The 18712-nt window shown below is 36.1% G+C and overlaps 2 protein-coding genes across 8 annotated transcripts in view; both read left to right on the top strand.

Moving 5' to 3' along the window:
- cnksr2b (connector enhancer of kinase suppressor of Ras 2b) overlaps window positions 1-4247 on the top strand; it is a 51264-nt gene extending 47017 nt beyond the window's left edge. For all 7 annotated transcript variants that reach the window (XM_051877286.1, XM_051877285.1, XM_051877291.1 and 4 more), the window contains 2 exons: window positions 301-500; window positions 3278-4247. In XM_051877286.1, coding sequence (XP_051733246.1) covers window positions 301-500; window positions 3278-3328 — 251 coding nt within the window. In that variant the 3' untranslated portion in view covers window positions 3329-4247. The remainder of the gene's footprint in view (window positions 1-300; window positions 501-3277) is intronic.
- A 2320-nt stretch (window positions 4248-6567) lies between these two features.
- On the top strand, window positions 6568-18303 carry sms (spermine synthase). Its single transcript, XM_051877294.1, has 11 exons — window positions 6568-6797; window positions 9277-9397; window positions 10019-10106; window positions 12077-12141; window positions 12283-12458; window positions 12563-12719; window positions 12833-12920; window positions 15032-15146; window positions 15237-15316; window positions 15404-15519; window positions 17354-18303. The coding sequence occupies exons 1-11, from the start codon at window positions 6752-6754 to the stop codon at window positions 17382-17384; spliced, it is 1083 nt and encodes a 360-aa protein (XP_051733254.1). The 5' UTR covers window positions 6568-6751; the 3' UTR covers window positions 17385-18303.
- The last annotated feature ends 409 nt before the right edge of the window (window positions 18304-18712 follow it).

The following is an 18712-nucleotide window of genomic DNA, read 5'->3' as shown; positions in this document are numbered from 1 at the left end:
ATCATTATAATAAACACAGCACATCTAATTCTGTTGTTCTGTACTATAAAAATGGTTTTCAGCCTTACATAAAGAGACAGAGCTGAGAATCCCTGTTGTATAATGCTTAATTGTGGGCTATAATAACATACATATAGTACCATATTTATGTATTTAAATGCTTTATGGTGATTATTCAAATAACCATTACTGATATACAAAACTATATACTTGTTGTGGATTACATTTCAATTTGAATACATTGCAGTTGTGGTGATAATATTGGTGTCATTGCAAGTAACTCTTCACTGCCCTCTGTAGGTCCCGAGCGGGAGCGCAGGCACCAGGCTGACTCGTTGGTGGATTTGTACAGGGCTCTGGAGAGGACTAGTCTATCACCTGTCAATGAGCACAGGTCCTCTTCTCGATTAGAGTACAAGCGCTCATTCATCCGTCGCTGTAATGATCCGTTACTCAATGAGAAGCTGCACCGCCTGCGGATCCTTCAAAACTCATTCAAGGTACAGTTTTCAGGGGACACCGGTTGCAGTTCTGGTGTATTGCTTTCCCTGAGCAATATGACTACAAAAACACTTTTTTAAAAACATAGTTCATAGTGTGTAAGTGTAAGATTTGTTAGTTTAGGGATACTGTTCTAAAACCCCAAATTCAAATTCCAACCTAACATTCAAAAGTTTGGGGTCAGTAAGATTTTTTAATGTTTTTAAAAGTCTCTTATGCACACTAAAGCTGGATTTATGTAATTAAAAATACAGTAAAAATGGTAATATTTTGAAATATTATATTATATTATAAATAATATATTATACAATTTAAAATGACTGTTTTCTATGTTAATATATTTAAATGTAATTTATAGAGGGTGTGCACAGGACATAACTGTGGTTACGCCCACTGAGTGGCAAAAGACTGAGTGGCAGCATTGGTTTTCAGCGTGAATGCCGCAAAAAAAACACACAAAACACATCCAAAACAGGAAAGAGCTTTGCGACTGACTGTACAAATAGCTTTGACACAAAATCTTAGGCATATTTTTACAGACTGCTGAAAGCTACAGAAAAAAGAAGCAAATAGGTCGCTGCAATTCACAGAAACAGCTGAACTCCAGGCAAAGAAACATGTTTTGCAGTTATCATTTTGTGTCAAAATGTTGGATTTTGGAGTAAAATCAAACCCTATATATTGTATTGTTATATATTGTGTTGACAACTCATCAATTACATATTTACCATCTTATATTCTGCATAATTGGGTGTTTTTAAATAGACACTGACAAAAACTATACAAGTTTCAGGGTTGGACGATATGACGAAATATATAACATTGAAATAAGTGATCACTCCGATTTAGACCTATCTATATTGTATTTATATAAAGCGTTCACAGGCCGATTTGCTTTATGTATTTCCCCGGCGTCGAAATCAGGCACATATAAATGTCAGGAAACACGATTCCTGGCTGCATGTCAATTTCCATGGATTAGGTTTCTTTGACATGTCATAAGGAACACTTTCGACCCCAACCTTTAGTGTAATCGTTTGTTTTACCCGTGTTTTCGCAGTTTCCCCTATTAAATCCAGTCATGCAGTAGGTTCTTTTGCCACTCAGTCCAGCTGAGGGAGTGCGTTCCGTCGGGAAAGTGACGTCTATGCATACCCTCTATTCCTGTGATGGTAAAGCATCATTACTCCAGTCTTCAGTGTCACATGATCCTTCAGAAATCATTTAATATGATGATTTGTTGATCAAGAAACATTTCTTATTATTATGTTGAAACATTTTGTGCTGCTTAATATTTTTGTAAAAAAAAACATGCATTTTTTTCAGGATTCTTTGATGAATAGAAAGTTCAGAAGAACAGCATTTATTTTAGAAAGAAATCTTTTGTAACACTATAAATGTCTTTACTGTCACTTTTGAGCAATTTAATGCATCCCTGCTGAGTAAACATATTAATTTCTTTGAACAAAAATCTTACTGACCCCAAACTTTAAAAAGTAGTGTATATTTTTTTTTAAATAAACTAATCAAAATCTATACTTGACTAAACAATGAATAATTTTAGGTAACATTTTTCAATAAAATTAAATTCTTTTAAAGGGTTAGTTCACCTAAAAATGAAAATAATGTCATTAATTACTCACCCTCATGTTGTTCAACACCCATAAGACCTTTGTTTATCTTCGGAACACAAATTAAGATCTTTTTGATGAAATCCAATGGCTCAGTGAGGCCTGCATTGACAGCAAGATAATTAACACTTTCAATGCCCAGAAAGCTACTAAAGACATATTTAAAACAGTTCATGTGACTACAGTGGTTCAGCCTTAATGTTATGAAGGGACGAGAATACTTTTTGTGCGCCAAAAAAACTAAATAACGACTTCAACAATATCTAGTGATGGGTGATTTCAAAACACTGCTTCATGAAGCATCGAAGCTTTACGAATCTTTTGTTTCAAATCAGAGTTTCAGAGCGCCAAAATCCCAAGATTTCAGTAAACAAGGCTTATCATCTTCAGAACACAAATGAAGATCTTTTTAATGAAATCTGAGAGCTTTCTATCCCTCCATAGATAGCTATGCAACTACCACTTTGACACTTCAAAAAGTTCATAAAGAGATTGTAAAACGAAAACATATGAATTGAGTTTTGTTTATGTTCGCTGATCAATGTTTATTTGTGAATAAAAGCCTAAATTCAATCTGTTCATCATATAAAGCGATTGTGTCTCTTCAGAAAATTTGGACTAAACCGCTTAATTCATATGGATTAGTTTTACGATCTTCTACAAAAATATCTTAATTTGTGTTCTGAAGATGAATGAAGGTCTTATGGGTGTGGAACGACATGAGGGTGAGTAATAAATGACAGAATTTTCATTTTTGGATGAAATAACCCTTTAACATCGGAATGCATTTTTCACAGGGAAAAAACATATTTTTTATTTTTCGAGTGGCATGTGCATTGGTAGATGATTACATAATATTCACTTTAAAGCAAGTGATCTTCAGTGGGTGAAACTCAAACTGATCAAAGACTTTTTTGTGTGGAAGATGCCATGACGCTTCTGCCTGGCAGCTTTAAATGCACTACATTTCTTTTTAATTTTACCAGGGTCATTTATATTTCACAATTTTTTGACATTAGCACATCAAATGTGCTTTGTGCTTTCAGCATTGAAAAAAAAAAAGTCTTTGTTTTATGTCTTATGATCACAGACGTGTGTTGCATAATTTAATACACATCATTAATCGCAATGCCTTGTTTTGACAGGACATCCCTCTTCAAGAGGCAGAAACTAAGATCATCCATCGGGATGTGTAGCCAGAGTTAGAAGAGAACGCAGCAGGGCACAGCACCAGTCATTTCAGCCATATCTGCTAAAAAAAGATTCACTCTCTTTCCCTAAGGGGTTTATCTTAGTCGCTTTTATCAAACATCTACATCTTTCGTAAGGAATATTTCTCATTCTTTTACTCTGTTACAGCGTTCATGAATTTCCTCTCGTTGCACTCCCTTTCTTTGCTCCATTTATTGCACATGCTAATATTGGCATTATTTTGTATGTACAGTTCTTTTTTTCTTTTTGAATTATTTGTGTTTGTAATAATGGCTTCCATCATGGGGCCAAATAACTGCACTTCCAATGAACTCTACCCTACAGTAGTCTCTCATGACTGAACTAAAAAACACAGGGAAAGAATAAAACTACTGATAAAGAAATTATTTTGTTCTAAATCTGATTTGCATGGCCATTGTCTGGTTAATAGATTTTCTGTCTGTGATGTGTCTTAACTGAGAGTGTTAATTCCAGCTTCACTGAAACTAACATTTTTCAATGGTAAATGTTACTATGACTGTAAGAGGAGAATTGACAGGATGTAATGGTTGCGTGTCTGTGTGCGGGTGTGTGTTGAAAGCCTAGGTTTGTTGTATATAATGTATGTTGTAATATTCTGACCGTTTGCACCCTAGCAGCAAGGTTCTTGCAATAATGTTGAACTAAAACGATTAATTAGTTTGACACTGTCTATTTTTGTAAGCATGATATTTATTGAGATGTTTGTACATTGTTTTGTATGCTGGACTATGTGTTATCTAAAGATAACGGCAAGTGTAAATCCCTTTTAATGTGTTCCTGAAAGATCTTTAACAAAATGAAACTTTCATGTGAAAGCACCAGTGTTCTAGTATCTCCAAAAAAAGTAATTTTATCAATAAATTGTTTGATGTTTTGACATTATTTTAAGTTCCAATGTGACTTGTGTGAACGTTTTGATTTATTTTTATGGCTATATATTTGGATGGTTGGGCCATCAGGACAGTTCAGTGGATACAGTTATTTTATTTCTAAAATATTGTGATTTTATGATGTTTGGGATTTGTGTAATATCTTAAATTACTGCTGATATCCTGATGATGACAGCTGGGCTGTACTTACAGTAACTTATATTCAGACACTGCCTAGGCATTCAGTGCACATGACCACAAACGTGCTACCCAGTCTAGTTCAGTTGGCAATTAAATGCTTGGAATAAAGCCAGCATTATGAGTGCACTCTCATTGAGAGCGTGGTGAGAGGTTTTCATTCAAATCTGAGTACTGTCTGCCCTTGGGTGACACAAACAGAAAACCAAAACTAGACATGCCTGTATTGAGAGGAAAGTAGAGTGCAGTTTCATGCTCAAGCAGAATTACCATGTGTTGTGGAAAGTTACTTTTAAAAGTAATGAGTTACAATATTGTGTTATTCCCTAAAAAAGTAACTAATTGTGTTACTTTTGCAGTACTTTTTCTCATGTGGGCTTGTTTGTTTGTTTTTTTAAACTCAATTCTATTTTTTTTTTTTTTTTGGCAAATGTATAGGCTCTTTCACACCAAAAGTGAAATGAATAAGCCTTAAGGCCTGTTCATACCAAGAATGATAACTATAAAGATAATGATAAAGATGTGGTTCTAAAAATCATTCTAAATATATAAGAGTAGCACTGTTCATACCACAGCTATAACGATAAGCAGCGTGTCGCAATACACGTGTGATGTGAAACCGGGTTTGGATGCTTCAGACCCACCCTTTCCACGAATCGATGTTATTGAACGAAACTTTAGCGTTCATTTCAATGCACTGAATCATTGTTCAGTGCGAATAATTGTGGCTTTTACTGCCTTCATATTTTCAGTTTCCAGTTATGGCATAATTGTAGACTACATATTTCCAAAAGTATTTGCAGCTAAACTGAATACAAAGCAGTACCCAAAAAAACAGGTTATTGATGTCTTTCCCAGCAGTTTACAAAATGAAGGAAAACGATAGACCTGCTTTGTTGTCTGTTGTTTAAACGCGTATATGTTTAAATTAACAATCAAGTGGGATTCCCATAGTAGATTTGTAGACACCCAAATTTGAACAAAGATTAATAAGACTCAGTTTTTCCGCGCTCAAATTCGTTATTTCAAATGTAGCGAAGTAATGGAATCAAAATTGAAGCGACGCGGTCGCGACGCGCATGCGGTGCGTTTTCCAGGCGCATCAAGATGAAAAATTCTCAACTTTTCAGAATGCAGCAAGTGCACCGCAGGTCATGTGACATCGAAAGTTCAGTCGAACAGCTGATCATAGCTGTACAGGGTGGGTTTTTATATCTCATCTCCATAAATATATCTAGTAGTAAAGCTAATGCAATGGTTAGAAATCAATTTATTCTTTGCTGAAACTTCCTCGTCGTCGTGGAGAGAGGGTTCATGGTTGCGTAGCAACGACAGACTCCATGGGAGCGCAAGCGCTTTGGAAAGAAGCGGCGCGGTCGCGCTTTCCACGCGTTTTTAGACGCGATATGTGAACGGCCCCTTAATTCAGTCCCTTCACAAATAGCAAATAGACGTCGATTCAACGTTTATTTTTGGTTGTAAAGGTCAGTTTCAGTCATCGATCAAATTTCAATGTTGGAAAATATCACTTAGTCTACATTAAGTAAAATATATGTAAATTATATATTTTGATTCATTTCCATAAAGTGTAAAGCTATAGAAGACGTGTTAATGAAAAAGCAATTGATGTAAACGTTATTTGACTGTTTATTATTTTTATTGCAAGATGTAAGAGGTATATATATTAGATTATTATGTATAGGTCTGGACCATGTAGCCTATGCACAATAATGTAAGCTAACAATTTTGGTTTCCAGAAGGTTCTGGGGACGTGATTATTATTATTATTATTATTTATATAAAGATACCATAAAATAACCATTAAACGTTTGTGTGTGTTGACTGTCACAAAAAAAAAAAAAAAAAAAAAAAAAACTCCATGCAACGTTTTAGGAAGGACTTTGGTTACCAAAAAAAAAAAAAAAAAGAACAAAAATAGAACGTTTCCAGAACATTCTTATTTGGGTCACAAATATAACCAAATTGGAACTTTAAGAGAACACTCTGTGTTTGCTGTGTATATGTTTAATAACAGTTTTAATTGAGTTTTCAACTTGGGGAAAAAAGAAATAGTGAACGAATCTCTTGATTGATTAAACGGATGGAAAAAGATTCGATTCGCTGAGATGAATCAAACTCCCCAGCACTACCAACCACTTCCGAGCTCGACTGCCGAGAGACAGACAAACAGAGCGCGGTGCGCACAACACACACCTCCCTCCCTCCGGCGTGCACGTTCTGTCCCTCTGTCACCACAGACTCTCCACCGATTCACCACCGGCTGCCTCATCCAGGCATGGCAGACGGCTTTACCCCATCATGGCAGTGCTACATTACACCCTTGACTTCAAGCTCCGTGCGCCAGGTAAATTTCAGCGAAATGAATGAAGGGGCGAGTGGAAGAGAAGAAGGGGGGCTCGTGTTGCACTGCAGACATACGGGCCTCCTCGCAACTGCCCTGTAAGCGATTTATTGTCTCTATAATAGCAGCGAGGCTGCAGTCCCACTGCTGCATTGCCTAGACTATCGCGGGATGCATGTCATTGCAGTCGAGAGAAAAGCTTCTACTGTTGTGCTTATCCTCCTGACGTTTGATCTGATAAGTGACCTTCTAGGGGGTAGCATAGCGGTGTTAGCAGAGGCTAATGTCGGTTGTCTTCCGAAGCTGGCGTCGGCTCTGTATAATGTGTTTGAATGGAGCTCATATGTGCACATACATGCTCTAGCAGGCGAGCTAGCCGCGCAGTGCATACTAAAACAAACATTTTCCAATTATAAGAGGGCATATTATTATGTATGCACTAGTCTCATGCATATATGACATTTTTGAACGATTAATGTTTTCTGTACGTTGACAAGCTCTGACTGTCTGTCAGCTTCATTTCCCCGGCGTGCGTCTATTTCACTGGCTAATAATATCGCAAGCCGATTAGATTAGTTTTCCATACTTGCATACTGCATTCGTATCTTTTTTTTTTTGACCAGGGTCACAGGGTGCAGAGTATCATGTATTATTATTTTAGATTTAAATTAGATACATGTACTGCTACAGATCGATATGGTACAATTTACTCTACATTGTAAAATATAGAATGGATAGGAATCAATATGGATTGGCTTGTTTTGTGCAGATTTTGCTTGTTTAAAGTTATTCAAGAGAAATTTGAATCCTGCAATTAAATGAATTCTATGTAATGGGCAGATGCAGACCCTCTGAGACAGGGATAGCTTCAGGTCGGTGTAATGGGGATGCCGAAAGAAGGCTGGCCGAAAGATGAATTGCTACAACAGAAACGTTTCCCCACAACCTGTCAAACAGCTTTCACAACCTATTGTAAAGACCTTTCTGCATGCCACAACCTTTTGGCACGCCCATTACTCCAACTTGCAAATACCCCACACTTGCAACTTATTTGTAATTAGTGAGTTTTAAAGGGACAGTTCACACAATTTATATATATAAATGGTTAGTTCCTGTCCTTGATTCTGATTGGTCAATAGCTGTGTTTTATTCACGATAAAACACGGCTATGAACGCTTCACCCAACGGTTCTGTGTATCACCACACAACACTCTTAGCAACGTAAACTTTATGTTCTCAGTTGATATTGTTCATTGAAGCTTACTGTATTATGTAGAAGAGAATTGTGAGAAAGAGATTGAGTGAGAGAGTTTATTACCTGTATTCAGATTTAGCATTTTTCTTCAGGTCAGTCCTTTGTTCATAATAAAAAATCTGTTTTAAAATGTCTGATGTATTATCTTGTCCTTTTAACAGTTAAGAGGTTTTCCCATGACTGACAGGCTAGTCAAAGCATTTGTCCGTTGCGTCTTGTTCCGTGTTCACAACAATTCAATCTTTTCAATATAAAAGTCTTCGCTACTGACTGACACACTCATAAAGACAGTCTTTGCCGCCATCTAATGGCATAATAATAATGTAACTTCTGTTGCTGTTCACGGTCAGGGACTATTTTTTCCAGCAGAAGGAAGGCTTTTAGTGAAACTTTACTTCATGAAAGTTGCACTGATACGTATTTTTGCCTTTAATATTTGTATCGTGTGGTAACCGCTTCCATCGTGCCCAAAAATGCCCTTAAGCCATGACTTATTCACGATACAGCACAGCCTCTCGTACCTTGTTGCTCACACACACACACACACACACACACACATATATATATATATATATATATATATATATATATATATATATAATATATTCGCTCTCATGCTTTTCAAAACTAATGCAACTTTCTTCTGTGGAAATCAAAATGAGATGTTAGGCAGAATGTCACCATTTATTTCAGTGTATGAGAAAAGATGCAATGCAAGTGAATAGTGACCAAAGTTGTCAGTCCTTAAAGGGATAGCTCACTCAAAAAAGAAAATATTGATGACAATTTTGTCATCTTTTACTCACCCTCATGTTGTTAGTCAGTAGCAACACTTTTAGTAGTGTGTCAGTCAGTAGCTACACTTTGGTTACCATTGACTTCCATTGTATGTAAAAGTTAAACAAAACCAAAAAAAAAAAAAACCCAGACATTTCTCAAAATATCTTCTTTTTTGTTCCACCAATGAAAAAAAAAAAAAGGTCATACAGGTTTGGAAAGATGAGGGTGTGTAAATGATGACAATTTTCATTTTTGGGTGAACTATCCCTTTATTATTTACTATCCCTTTTTATTTTATAGTATTTTTAGAAACATGAAATATGCAAATGAGTTGAGTTGTGTGCAGCAAAACTGGTTTTAGTGTCAGTGATCTTTAGTGAGAAGATCTTTTGAGGCTTTTGAGGTGGAAGATAAATTAATTGGTCGGTTTTCCCCCTCTCTGTTTAGCTGATGTCTCTGCGACTGTGCGTGGCCTGCAGTCTATATTTCAAGAGCAGGAAATGACAGAGAATGTCCACGACTCTGAGGGACACGGATATCTGGCAACCTTCGTCGGCAAGAATGGCAGGTGAGCACATTTGCCTCAAATGTCTTTACATCAGTCTTTTACAACATGCCACAGTATGTAAAACTAGGTTTTGTTGAGCTGAAGAGGGAGGGACCGGAATTTGAATCTTGGACGATGCTGTAATCGCCCTCTCATTATGGCCAATTTGTTTGCAATGGCTCACACTGTAAATGAGGAAAAAAGAGAGTTTCTTTTCCATCGGGCCATTCCATGGAGTGTTTTCATTTTTGCTCTGTAACAGCTAAGCACAATGTTGAACCTAACTGACAATAATGATGACTGACCACACAAACGCTCCACTAAAAACACCAGGTGTGCTCCAGTGTTCAGACAGGCACTCTTTAGGATGACCATTGATTGGTCAGTTAAGTGCATCCTCTCTGCAACAAAGGACAGCATTTAGTAGAGCGCAGGGTCATTTTAGTGGCTTTGTGAATCTGATCTAAAGGCTTTGGCTCTCACTTCCTGTTTTGTGTGTGGCTTGCTGTAAACACAGCTGTTGGGGCTTTGTTTAGGCTTAAGCTGGGATGTATCTGACCTGAGCGCTGCATCACTTTTTGGTAAAGTTTTTGACTGCAGTTTTGAGTTTTTAATTATGCTTCTGTATCTTCTTTGTATCAGGTTTGCCATCTTACGAATGCACTCCCATGGTCTGGTGACCTTTGACCTCCAGTGTCTTGAAGGGGATGATGTAGTGCAAGTGGACAATGTGAGTTAACAGAATGTAGGTGATAGAGATACTAGTACCATATTCATATTAGATTTTTTTTCACTTAAAGTTAATCTTTAAAACAGTTATAATTTAAAAAACACTGTTAAATGTAATTTTTAGCAAATCTCAAAATGAATATCCATTTTCCATACTGGACATTATGCTTAAATTCACTTGTAGCATTTAAAGCAATTGACAATATCTGCTTTATGTTTACAGTTGCTATACTGTTTACAAAATCAGTTTGTCAGCTGCGATATCTTGTCCTTTTAACATTTAAGGGGTTTTCCTGTGACTGACAGCGCAAGTCAAAGCATTTGTCAGTTGCGTCTTGTTCCGTGTTCACAACAATTCAGTCTTTTCAATGTATAAGTCTTCGCTACTGACTGACACATTCATAAAGACAGTCTTTGCCACCATTTAATGGCATAATAATGTAACTTCTGTTGCTGTTCACGGTCAGGGACTGTTTTTTCCAGCGGAAGGAAGGCTTTTAGTGAAAGTTTACTTCATGAAAGTTGCAGTGATAGATATTTTTGCCTTTAATATTTGTATTGTGTGGTAATCGTTTTATAAAAGCAATAAGGTACTCGAGGCTAGTGCTGTATCATGAATAAGTCACGCCTGAAGGGGTAACAACGCCCTTCAGCCGTGACTTATTCACGATACAGCACAGCCTCGAGTACCTTATTGCTTACGTAAACCACAGCTTCTTGGGGCTTATTGCTTTATTTTAAATCTGGGATATCTGTTTGTAAGGATGAAGTCTTTCTTTGTCACTTGATAACTATAGGATGCAATCTTTACATTTAATCACATAATCACACTTTACTCAACACTATGAAGTCTATATTTATACACTAGTACTACTGGTCAAATGTTGGTCAACAGTAATATTGTGAAATATTATTACAGTTTAAAATGACTTGTCACATGATCTTTCAGAAATCATTCTGATATGTGGTTTGGTGCTCAAGAAACATTTGTGGAAACTGATAAATTTTTCAGGATTCTTTGATGAATAGAATGTTCAAGAGAACAGTATTTTTTTTTTTTTTTTAATCTTTTGTAACATTATTATAAATATCTCTACTGTCACTTTTGATCAATTTAATGCATCCTTGCTGAATATAAATATTGATTTCTTTAAAAAAAAAAAAAAAAAACTTCTGAAAGGGAATGGCATGCTGACCACCAGTGTTGGGGAAAGTTACTTATAAAAGTAATCCATTACAATATTGCGTTACTCCCTAAAAAGTAACTAATTGCGTTACTTAGTTACTTTTTATGAAAAGTAATGTTTTACTTTTTTAATAATAATAATATTTTGTTTTTTAATAATAATAAAAAAAAGTTCTATTTATGGCAAATATAAAGGCCCTTTCATACCAAAAGTGAAATGAATAAGCCTCAGGCTGATCACAAATGTGATGTTTTTCTAAAGTCGTTTTCGCTTATTAGTGTATTTGAATTGGATCATCGAAGGTCAGCAGCAAAGACATTGGTTAATAAAGTGAGATTAAATGCATAAATTATATAATATATAATTATATTTAATTATTGCAGATTTGTGCAATATTCTGAGATGAATGCTCACATTTAGTCTAGAACTACAATACCCATCATGTTCACACAGCGCACACAACACCTCTGCACTTGCTCTCGATTTCTCTCAACGTGGGGACAAGGGAGCTGTCAGTTAATACATGGGAAAACAAAGTAACTTGCGTTACTTGTTTGAAAAAGTAACTCAGATATTTTGTTGTAAAAGTAATGCATTACTTTACTAGTTACTTTAAAAAAGTAATCTGATTACGTAACTCAAGTTACTTGTAATGCGTTACCCCCAACACTGCTGACCACAGATCAACCAGTAGGCAAGAGTGATTCAACCATTCTAGAATGTGTTTACTTCCCGTTTCTTCCTGATTCAGAAGGTCATAATTAAGACAATTCTTTCTTTGTAGCTACTGAATGCCCTGGAGAAGAAACTGAAGGCTCTCCTGGATGGAAATATCCAAAGGATCAAGAGGTGAAACTAGCATTATTTCCACCTTGAATCAATTGCCTTAAACCATGAAACTTCTCTCATTGTTTACTAACCCTCATGTCATTCCAAGCATGTGCCCTGTGGAACGTTTTTGTGATCTGATAACTGATTGTGTCCTGTCAGACTCCCTGCGCTGATTCGAGGCAGTGATGTGGACCGATACTGGCCCACGGCTGACGGCAGGCTGATGGAGTACGACATTGATGAAGTTGTGTACGAGAAGGATTCCCCCTACCAGAACATCAAAATTTTGCATTCGCAGCAGTTTGGCAATATGCTTATTCTTAACGGGGATGTCAGTAAGTTAAAAGGGCCCTGTTTATTTACTAATTTCAAATACATGAGAAGTTTTTGGGCTTTGTATCATATGAGCGTGTGGTAATTTAGTGTGATCAAATGTCAGATCTGGCAGAAAGTGATCTGCCCTACACTCAGGCCATTATGGGCAGCGGCAAAGAGCACTATGCTGGAAAGGAGGTACTTATTCTGGGAGGAGGAGATGGAGGAATTCTCCATGAGGCGGTAAAGCTCAAACCAAAGATGATCACCATGGTTGAGATATCCTTTATGCTATCATTTGACTTCAGTTAAACGGAAAACAACTCAGTATTTTGTAGCTGTCTGTTGTCTAACTGGTTTTAGGTATTTACTTTCCTTAATTAAGTATTTACATTGACGAGCTGGTGATTGATGGATGTCGGAAACACATGAGGAAGACGTGTGGGAATGTTTTAGATAACTTGAAGGGAGATTGTTATGAGGTAAGGATTGACTTGTCTGTGCAGTTTAACATTTTATCAGTTAAAGCTTTTATTTATGTCGGTCCCAGACGGTTGCTAAACATACCAGTCAAGCTTCGGTTTATAAGCAAGTCAGTAATGACTGGCCCACACTAAAAGATATTTAACAGTTTTGTTTCAATAGTGTGTAGAGTGTCGCAATGTGACCAAGACAGCACACCACACACTAACAGATTCCATTCACGACTGTGAACACAGGAAATCTCGCAAAATCTCTCGCGGCCAAACGTAACTTTAGAGTAAACAAACATGGTGGACGATGGGCAAGAAGAAATGGCGATAATACAGTTTGGACTGCTTTTTACAGAAAATTTGTGGGGGAAAAAGAAAAAGGTTGGATGGAGTCGTGTTATGCTTCTGTTTTCCGTCCGCTCACTTTCTGATTGGGTATAGTTTCGTTCCATGTGACAATCTACAGAGTGTGCGCGTGTTTGTCCTGGGGGTTCAACAGGATTTCTGATTTCTGAATATTCAACATGTTTGATATTTACCATTTGAGATCGGTGAGGCCCCAACGTTCTTCCGAGCAGATTCAATCACTCTTAATTCGTCACACCACAGGAAAATCTGATGAGATAATCTGGAGAACCAGACAATTGGGACTTTACCTAGGATTGTCGGAAGGGGAGAATTGGGCCCAAAAGTGGCCCGATTATCTTGTAGTGTGTGGGTGTCTTAAAGGGTTAGTTCACTCAAAAATGAAAATTCTGTCATTAATCACTCACCCTCATGTCATTCCACACCCGTACGACCTTCGTTTATCTTCGGAACAAAAATTAAGATATTTTTAATAAAATCCGATGGCTCAGTGAGGCCTGCATTGACAGCAAGATAATTAACACTTTCAAATGCCCAGAAAGCTACTAAAGATATATTTAAAACAGTTTATGTGACTACAGTGGTTCAACCTTAATGTTATGAAGCAATGAGAATACTTTTTGTGCACCAAAAAAAACAAAATAACGACTTTATTTAACAATATCTAGTGATGGCTGATTTCAAAACACTGCTTCATTAAGCTTCGAAGCTTTACGAATCTTTTGTTTCGAATCAGAGTTTCGGAGCTTGTATCAAACTGCCAAAGTCACGTGAACCTTTGAAATTTCAAAACATTTGTGACATAACGAAGCCTCGTTTACTGAAATCACGTGACTTTCATGCTCCGAACCACTGATTCGAAACAAAAGCTTCGAAGCTTCATGAAGCAGTGTTTTGAAATCGCCCCCATCACTAGATATTGTTAAGATTGAACCACTGCAGTCAGATTACTATTTTAAATATAAACTATTTTAAATATGTCTTTAGTAGCTTTCTAGGCATCTGAAAGTGTTAATTATCTTGCTGTCAATGCAGGCCTCACTGAGCCATCAGATTTTATCAAAAAGATCTTAATTTGTGTTCCGAAGATGAACGAAGGTCTTACAGGTTTGGAACGACATGAGGGTGAGTAATTAATGATAAAGTAATTAATTTTTAGGTGAACTAACTCTATAAGGTTGTTTGAAATGTTTTGGAAGGAAGTCTCTTACTCTAACAGTTTCCTATTTAAATATTTTTTTAAAATGTAATTTATTCCAAAACTGAATTTTCAGCATCATTACTCCAGTCTTCAGTGTTACATGAATCTTCAGAAATTATTCAAATATGCTAATTTGCTGCTCAAGAAACATTGTAATGTTGAAAACAGTTGTGCTGCTTAATATTTTTGTGGAAGCCATCATACATTTTTGTCAGGATTTTCTGATGAATAGAAGTTTGAAAAGAACAGCATTTATTTAAAATAGCAATCTTTTGTTGTCACATTATAAATGTCTCTACACATTCTCAATTGTTTGTTCTGTTTTGGCTCTCTCTCTGAAACATTTATCAGTTGCTAAACATATTTTTATGCTTGAAGTTACAATGAGGCCCCTTTCCTGCTTTTGAAACAAGCGCAATGTAGTCAGTTGAGGGAAATTACCCAAACTCTGGGCAACTGCCAGTTTTCTTTTTTATGGCTAACAATGAATGTATATTTTCCACTACAAATGACTTATAATGTTTTTCTAATTTCTTCTTTTTTTTTGGTTCAGATTTTGGTTCAAGACTGTGTTCCCGTACTTAAAAAGTTTGCAGAGCAAGGGAGGACGTTTGATTACGTGATCAATGACTTGACAGCTGTCCCTATTTCCACAGCACCTGAGGAGGGTTAGTCTATATGTAGCTACACATTTCTGTCTGAGCCTTACATGTTTTACAAATATTTAATCAATTAATTTGATCTGTTTTGTTCTGTAGATTCCACATGGGAATTCCTGAGACTCATCCTTGACCTCTCTATTAGAGTTTTACGCCCTAGTGGAAAGTATTTCACACAGGTGAGGGGGGCATGTAATTAAAATTGCTGTGAATTTTTGCTGTTTTTAATTCCTTTAATCTGTTATTATGTTATTTTCTGCCTGCAGGGTAATTGTGCGAATCTGACTGATGCGCTCAGTGAATATGAAAAGCTTTTGGGGAGACTTTCATGCAAAGTGGACTTTTCCAAAGAGGTGGTGTGTGTTCCCTCGTATATGGAGCTGTATCCTTTTTAAATTACCTGGTCAATTGCTCAGGATAAAATACATTAATCATGGATGGGAAACAAGTCTGTGAATAAGGTATTAAAGGGTTATTTCACCCCAAAAATGAAAATTCTGTCATTAAATACTCATCCTCATGTTGTTCCAAACCCGTGAGACTTTCGTTAATCTTAGGAACACAAATGAAGATCTTTTTGATGAAATCTGAGAGCTTTCTGTCCCTCCATTGACTAGAATTTTGGCACTTCAAAAAGTTCATAAGAGATCGTAAAACTAATCCATATGAAATGAGTGGTTTAGTCCAAATTTTCTGAAGAGACCCGATCACTTTATATGATGAACAGATTTAATTTAGGCTTGAGGGTGAGTAATTGACAGAATTTTTGGGTGAACTAACTCTTTAATTATATAATGTTAAATGATTTATAATTTTATGTTATAACATTATTATTATTTTTATTTTTTTTAAGTAAAAAAAAAAGTAGTTTATTTTATTTTTTTATATTATATATAATAAATAAAAATGTGTATATATATATATATATATATAATATTTTTATTTATTAAAAATATAAAAAGTAAAGGGCATTTTAAATTTTGTGTGTGTAAATATATATATATATATATATATATATATATATATATATATATATATATATATATATATATATATATATATATATATATAATTAAAATAAAAAATTATATATTAAAAAATAATACATAAAACTATTAATAATTTACTGTTAATAAATAGAAATTGCTTAAAGGTGCAATATGTAAGAATTTTTCAAAAACCACTAGGCCATTGTTATATATTTTGTTCAGTTGAGTACTTACAATATCCCAAATGTTTCCAACTATTTGTAAATCGTGAGAAAATTGCAATTTTAACCAAGGCTCCGGGACGTGTGAGAAGTCGCCTGTCAATTGCGTCATACCCGCGTTACCCTCGGTTTCCGTTTTATTTTGTAGAAACCATGGAAACCACGCTTTAATATTTACATGTTTTAATAGACAAGGGAACAACTGTTTTGATATATTTATAGACAGAAAATGAATTATTGTTATATAGCTCAACACGTTTAGTCTTATTGTTTAGGCTAAATCTAATTTTCTTGATTTTTTTTTGCGAGTACCATGCTTTACCATGCCTCAGAGAAAAACACTATTTTGTGAAGAATCTGACATAGCATAATCAGATGCAGCTTTATTTTTAGTAACAGTAATACAGCATTTTCTCCATCATACAATGCGTTTTAATATTAATTGCATGCCATTTATCAACACAAGCCATCCAGCATTTAATATGATATTCTAAAATCGATCTAGCTTACTGCAATGTGCAACAAGTTTCTCATAGCAGCCACCGAGCGAAAGCATAGAGTAATGTATCTAATGTATCTAATATGATGAAAAGATCTGCGTTACCTCATACTCATGACTGGAAAAGCAGAAGCAGCGCCGGCGACTGTGGCATAATAAAAGTTCCGCTGCGCGTGAGGCGTGTGTTGCGCAATCGCTCCAGCGTCCTCGTTCAGCTCCCACAACACTTGGCCCTGCTCTGCTTCATACTACAGTAACGTTAATAATCGCATCCATGAACATGATTTCTTCCCGAGTCCTATCCCAATTCTATTCCACCGTCCGTTGAGGTGAAGACCACATGTCCCAAGATTCACGCTCAAACTTGGCATCATCAAGCTACGCCTTTGTTTTGAATAGGCCTCTAGCGACCTCTAGCGGACAGAAAATATTACATATTGCACCTTTAACATCCTTTTAACTTTTGACCCTCACATGAATGGTCTCTTCCTTAACATGCTGATTCAGATGGGTGTTTTACACCATCTGGAAGAAGTAATGTCTCTTCCTCCTCCACTCTCTCCTCCAAGTCCTGCCGGAATGTGAAGACTTCTCCCTCACCTCTGATGCACTGAGGAGAGGCGTGCACTCTCTCTTAGCACTGTTCCTGTTTCTACTGTCTCTGTTTCTACTGTCTCTTCGCGTCCAAAAATTAACAGCCTTCCCCTTTTTGACATGGCTATTTGCATTTTTTGTGTTTGAAATTGGACAGAGATTGTTGTTTTGTTTGTTTGCCAGCGTTGGTTTGATGTTGTTTGCATGGGGCCCTCCAGGGAACGCTGTGGTGCGGTGTGTGAGTGACACTGCTGATGATAATGGAGCCTGGAGGGTGGTGAAGTATCCAGACACATTTCTGACTCCTGCCTTTGAGGATTTGCTCTTATGATTCAGATTTTACAATGCTCTTTGTGTTTTGCTGTAGCTCCACAGTTTTCCTTTGTATTGGGCCTTTGTGTTTGAATTTTTAGCATCCTTTTGTAACTGGTGGTTTGAGTGTGATTTGATTCAGGGTGCTTCACAGGGAGTTTATTGGCAGTGTTACATTATGGGATTTCACCAAATAGTCTATTGAAGCCCCTAAATATGTCTTAAAAGGGAAAAAAGTCCTTGCTGTGGCAATTTTCATTTTTGTTTTCTTTTTTCTGAACTGTGAATGTTTAATTTTTTTATGATTAGCACAAACTAGGTCCAAAGTAGGTTTCCCTGCTTAATGTTTTTGCATTTTTTTTTATAGTAAGAAGGAAGTTTTTACTGAATGTAGGCCACTTAGATTCATGCCTTTTATCCATATTATGGTGCTTCGTTGATATTTATTTAATTTTATTTCACCATATACCAGTGATCCTGCCCTGAGAAGAAACTTCTGTCAATGAGAGTGATAATCATCTATTAAAGCAATTAAGGAGAAAAATATCAAATCTCTTTTTTTGTCTTCTCTCTGATGCAGTTCAATGAAAATATTTGATATAATCATTATTACTGCAACTGCTGCTGTTACTCATAGCTATTCACAATCATAATGCTGTCAAAACCTACAGTATATCTAATGTCAAAATAATTACCGCAAAGCAATACATGTTTACACTGCAGGAAATTGGTTTTCAGTTACAATTTAAAAGTCTACATTCAATAACCTTCACAAAACTCTTTCAGGTTTCGTAATGCTTGGTCCAAATCACTTTTTAAATGTAGATTGCATTTGAATTTGCATTTTCTTTCCATTTATTGCAAAACAACCAGTACAAAATGTATGCAATATTCAACAAATGCATTTAGAATTCAGTGCTATATATTTTGCATTTGTGAAGTCACAATAAGGCTAAAAAA

This window comes from Ctenopharyngodon idella, chromosome 21 (assembly GCF_019924925.1).
Source record: "Ctenopharyngodon idella isolate HZGC_01 chromosome 21, HZGC01, whole genome shotgun sequence".
Classification (NCBI taxonomy): Eukaryota; Metazoa; Chordata; class Actinopteri; order Cypriniformes; family Xenocyprididae; genus Ctenopharyngodon; species Ctenopharyngodon idella.
The sequence above is the reverse complement of the archived record's forward strand: the minus strand, read 5'-3'. Positions and strand labels throughout refer to the sequence as shown.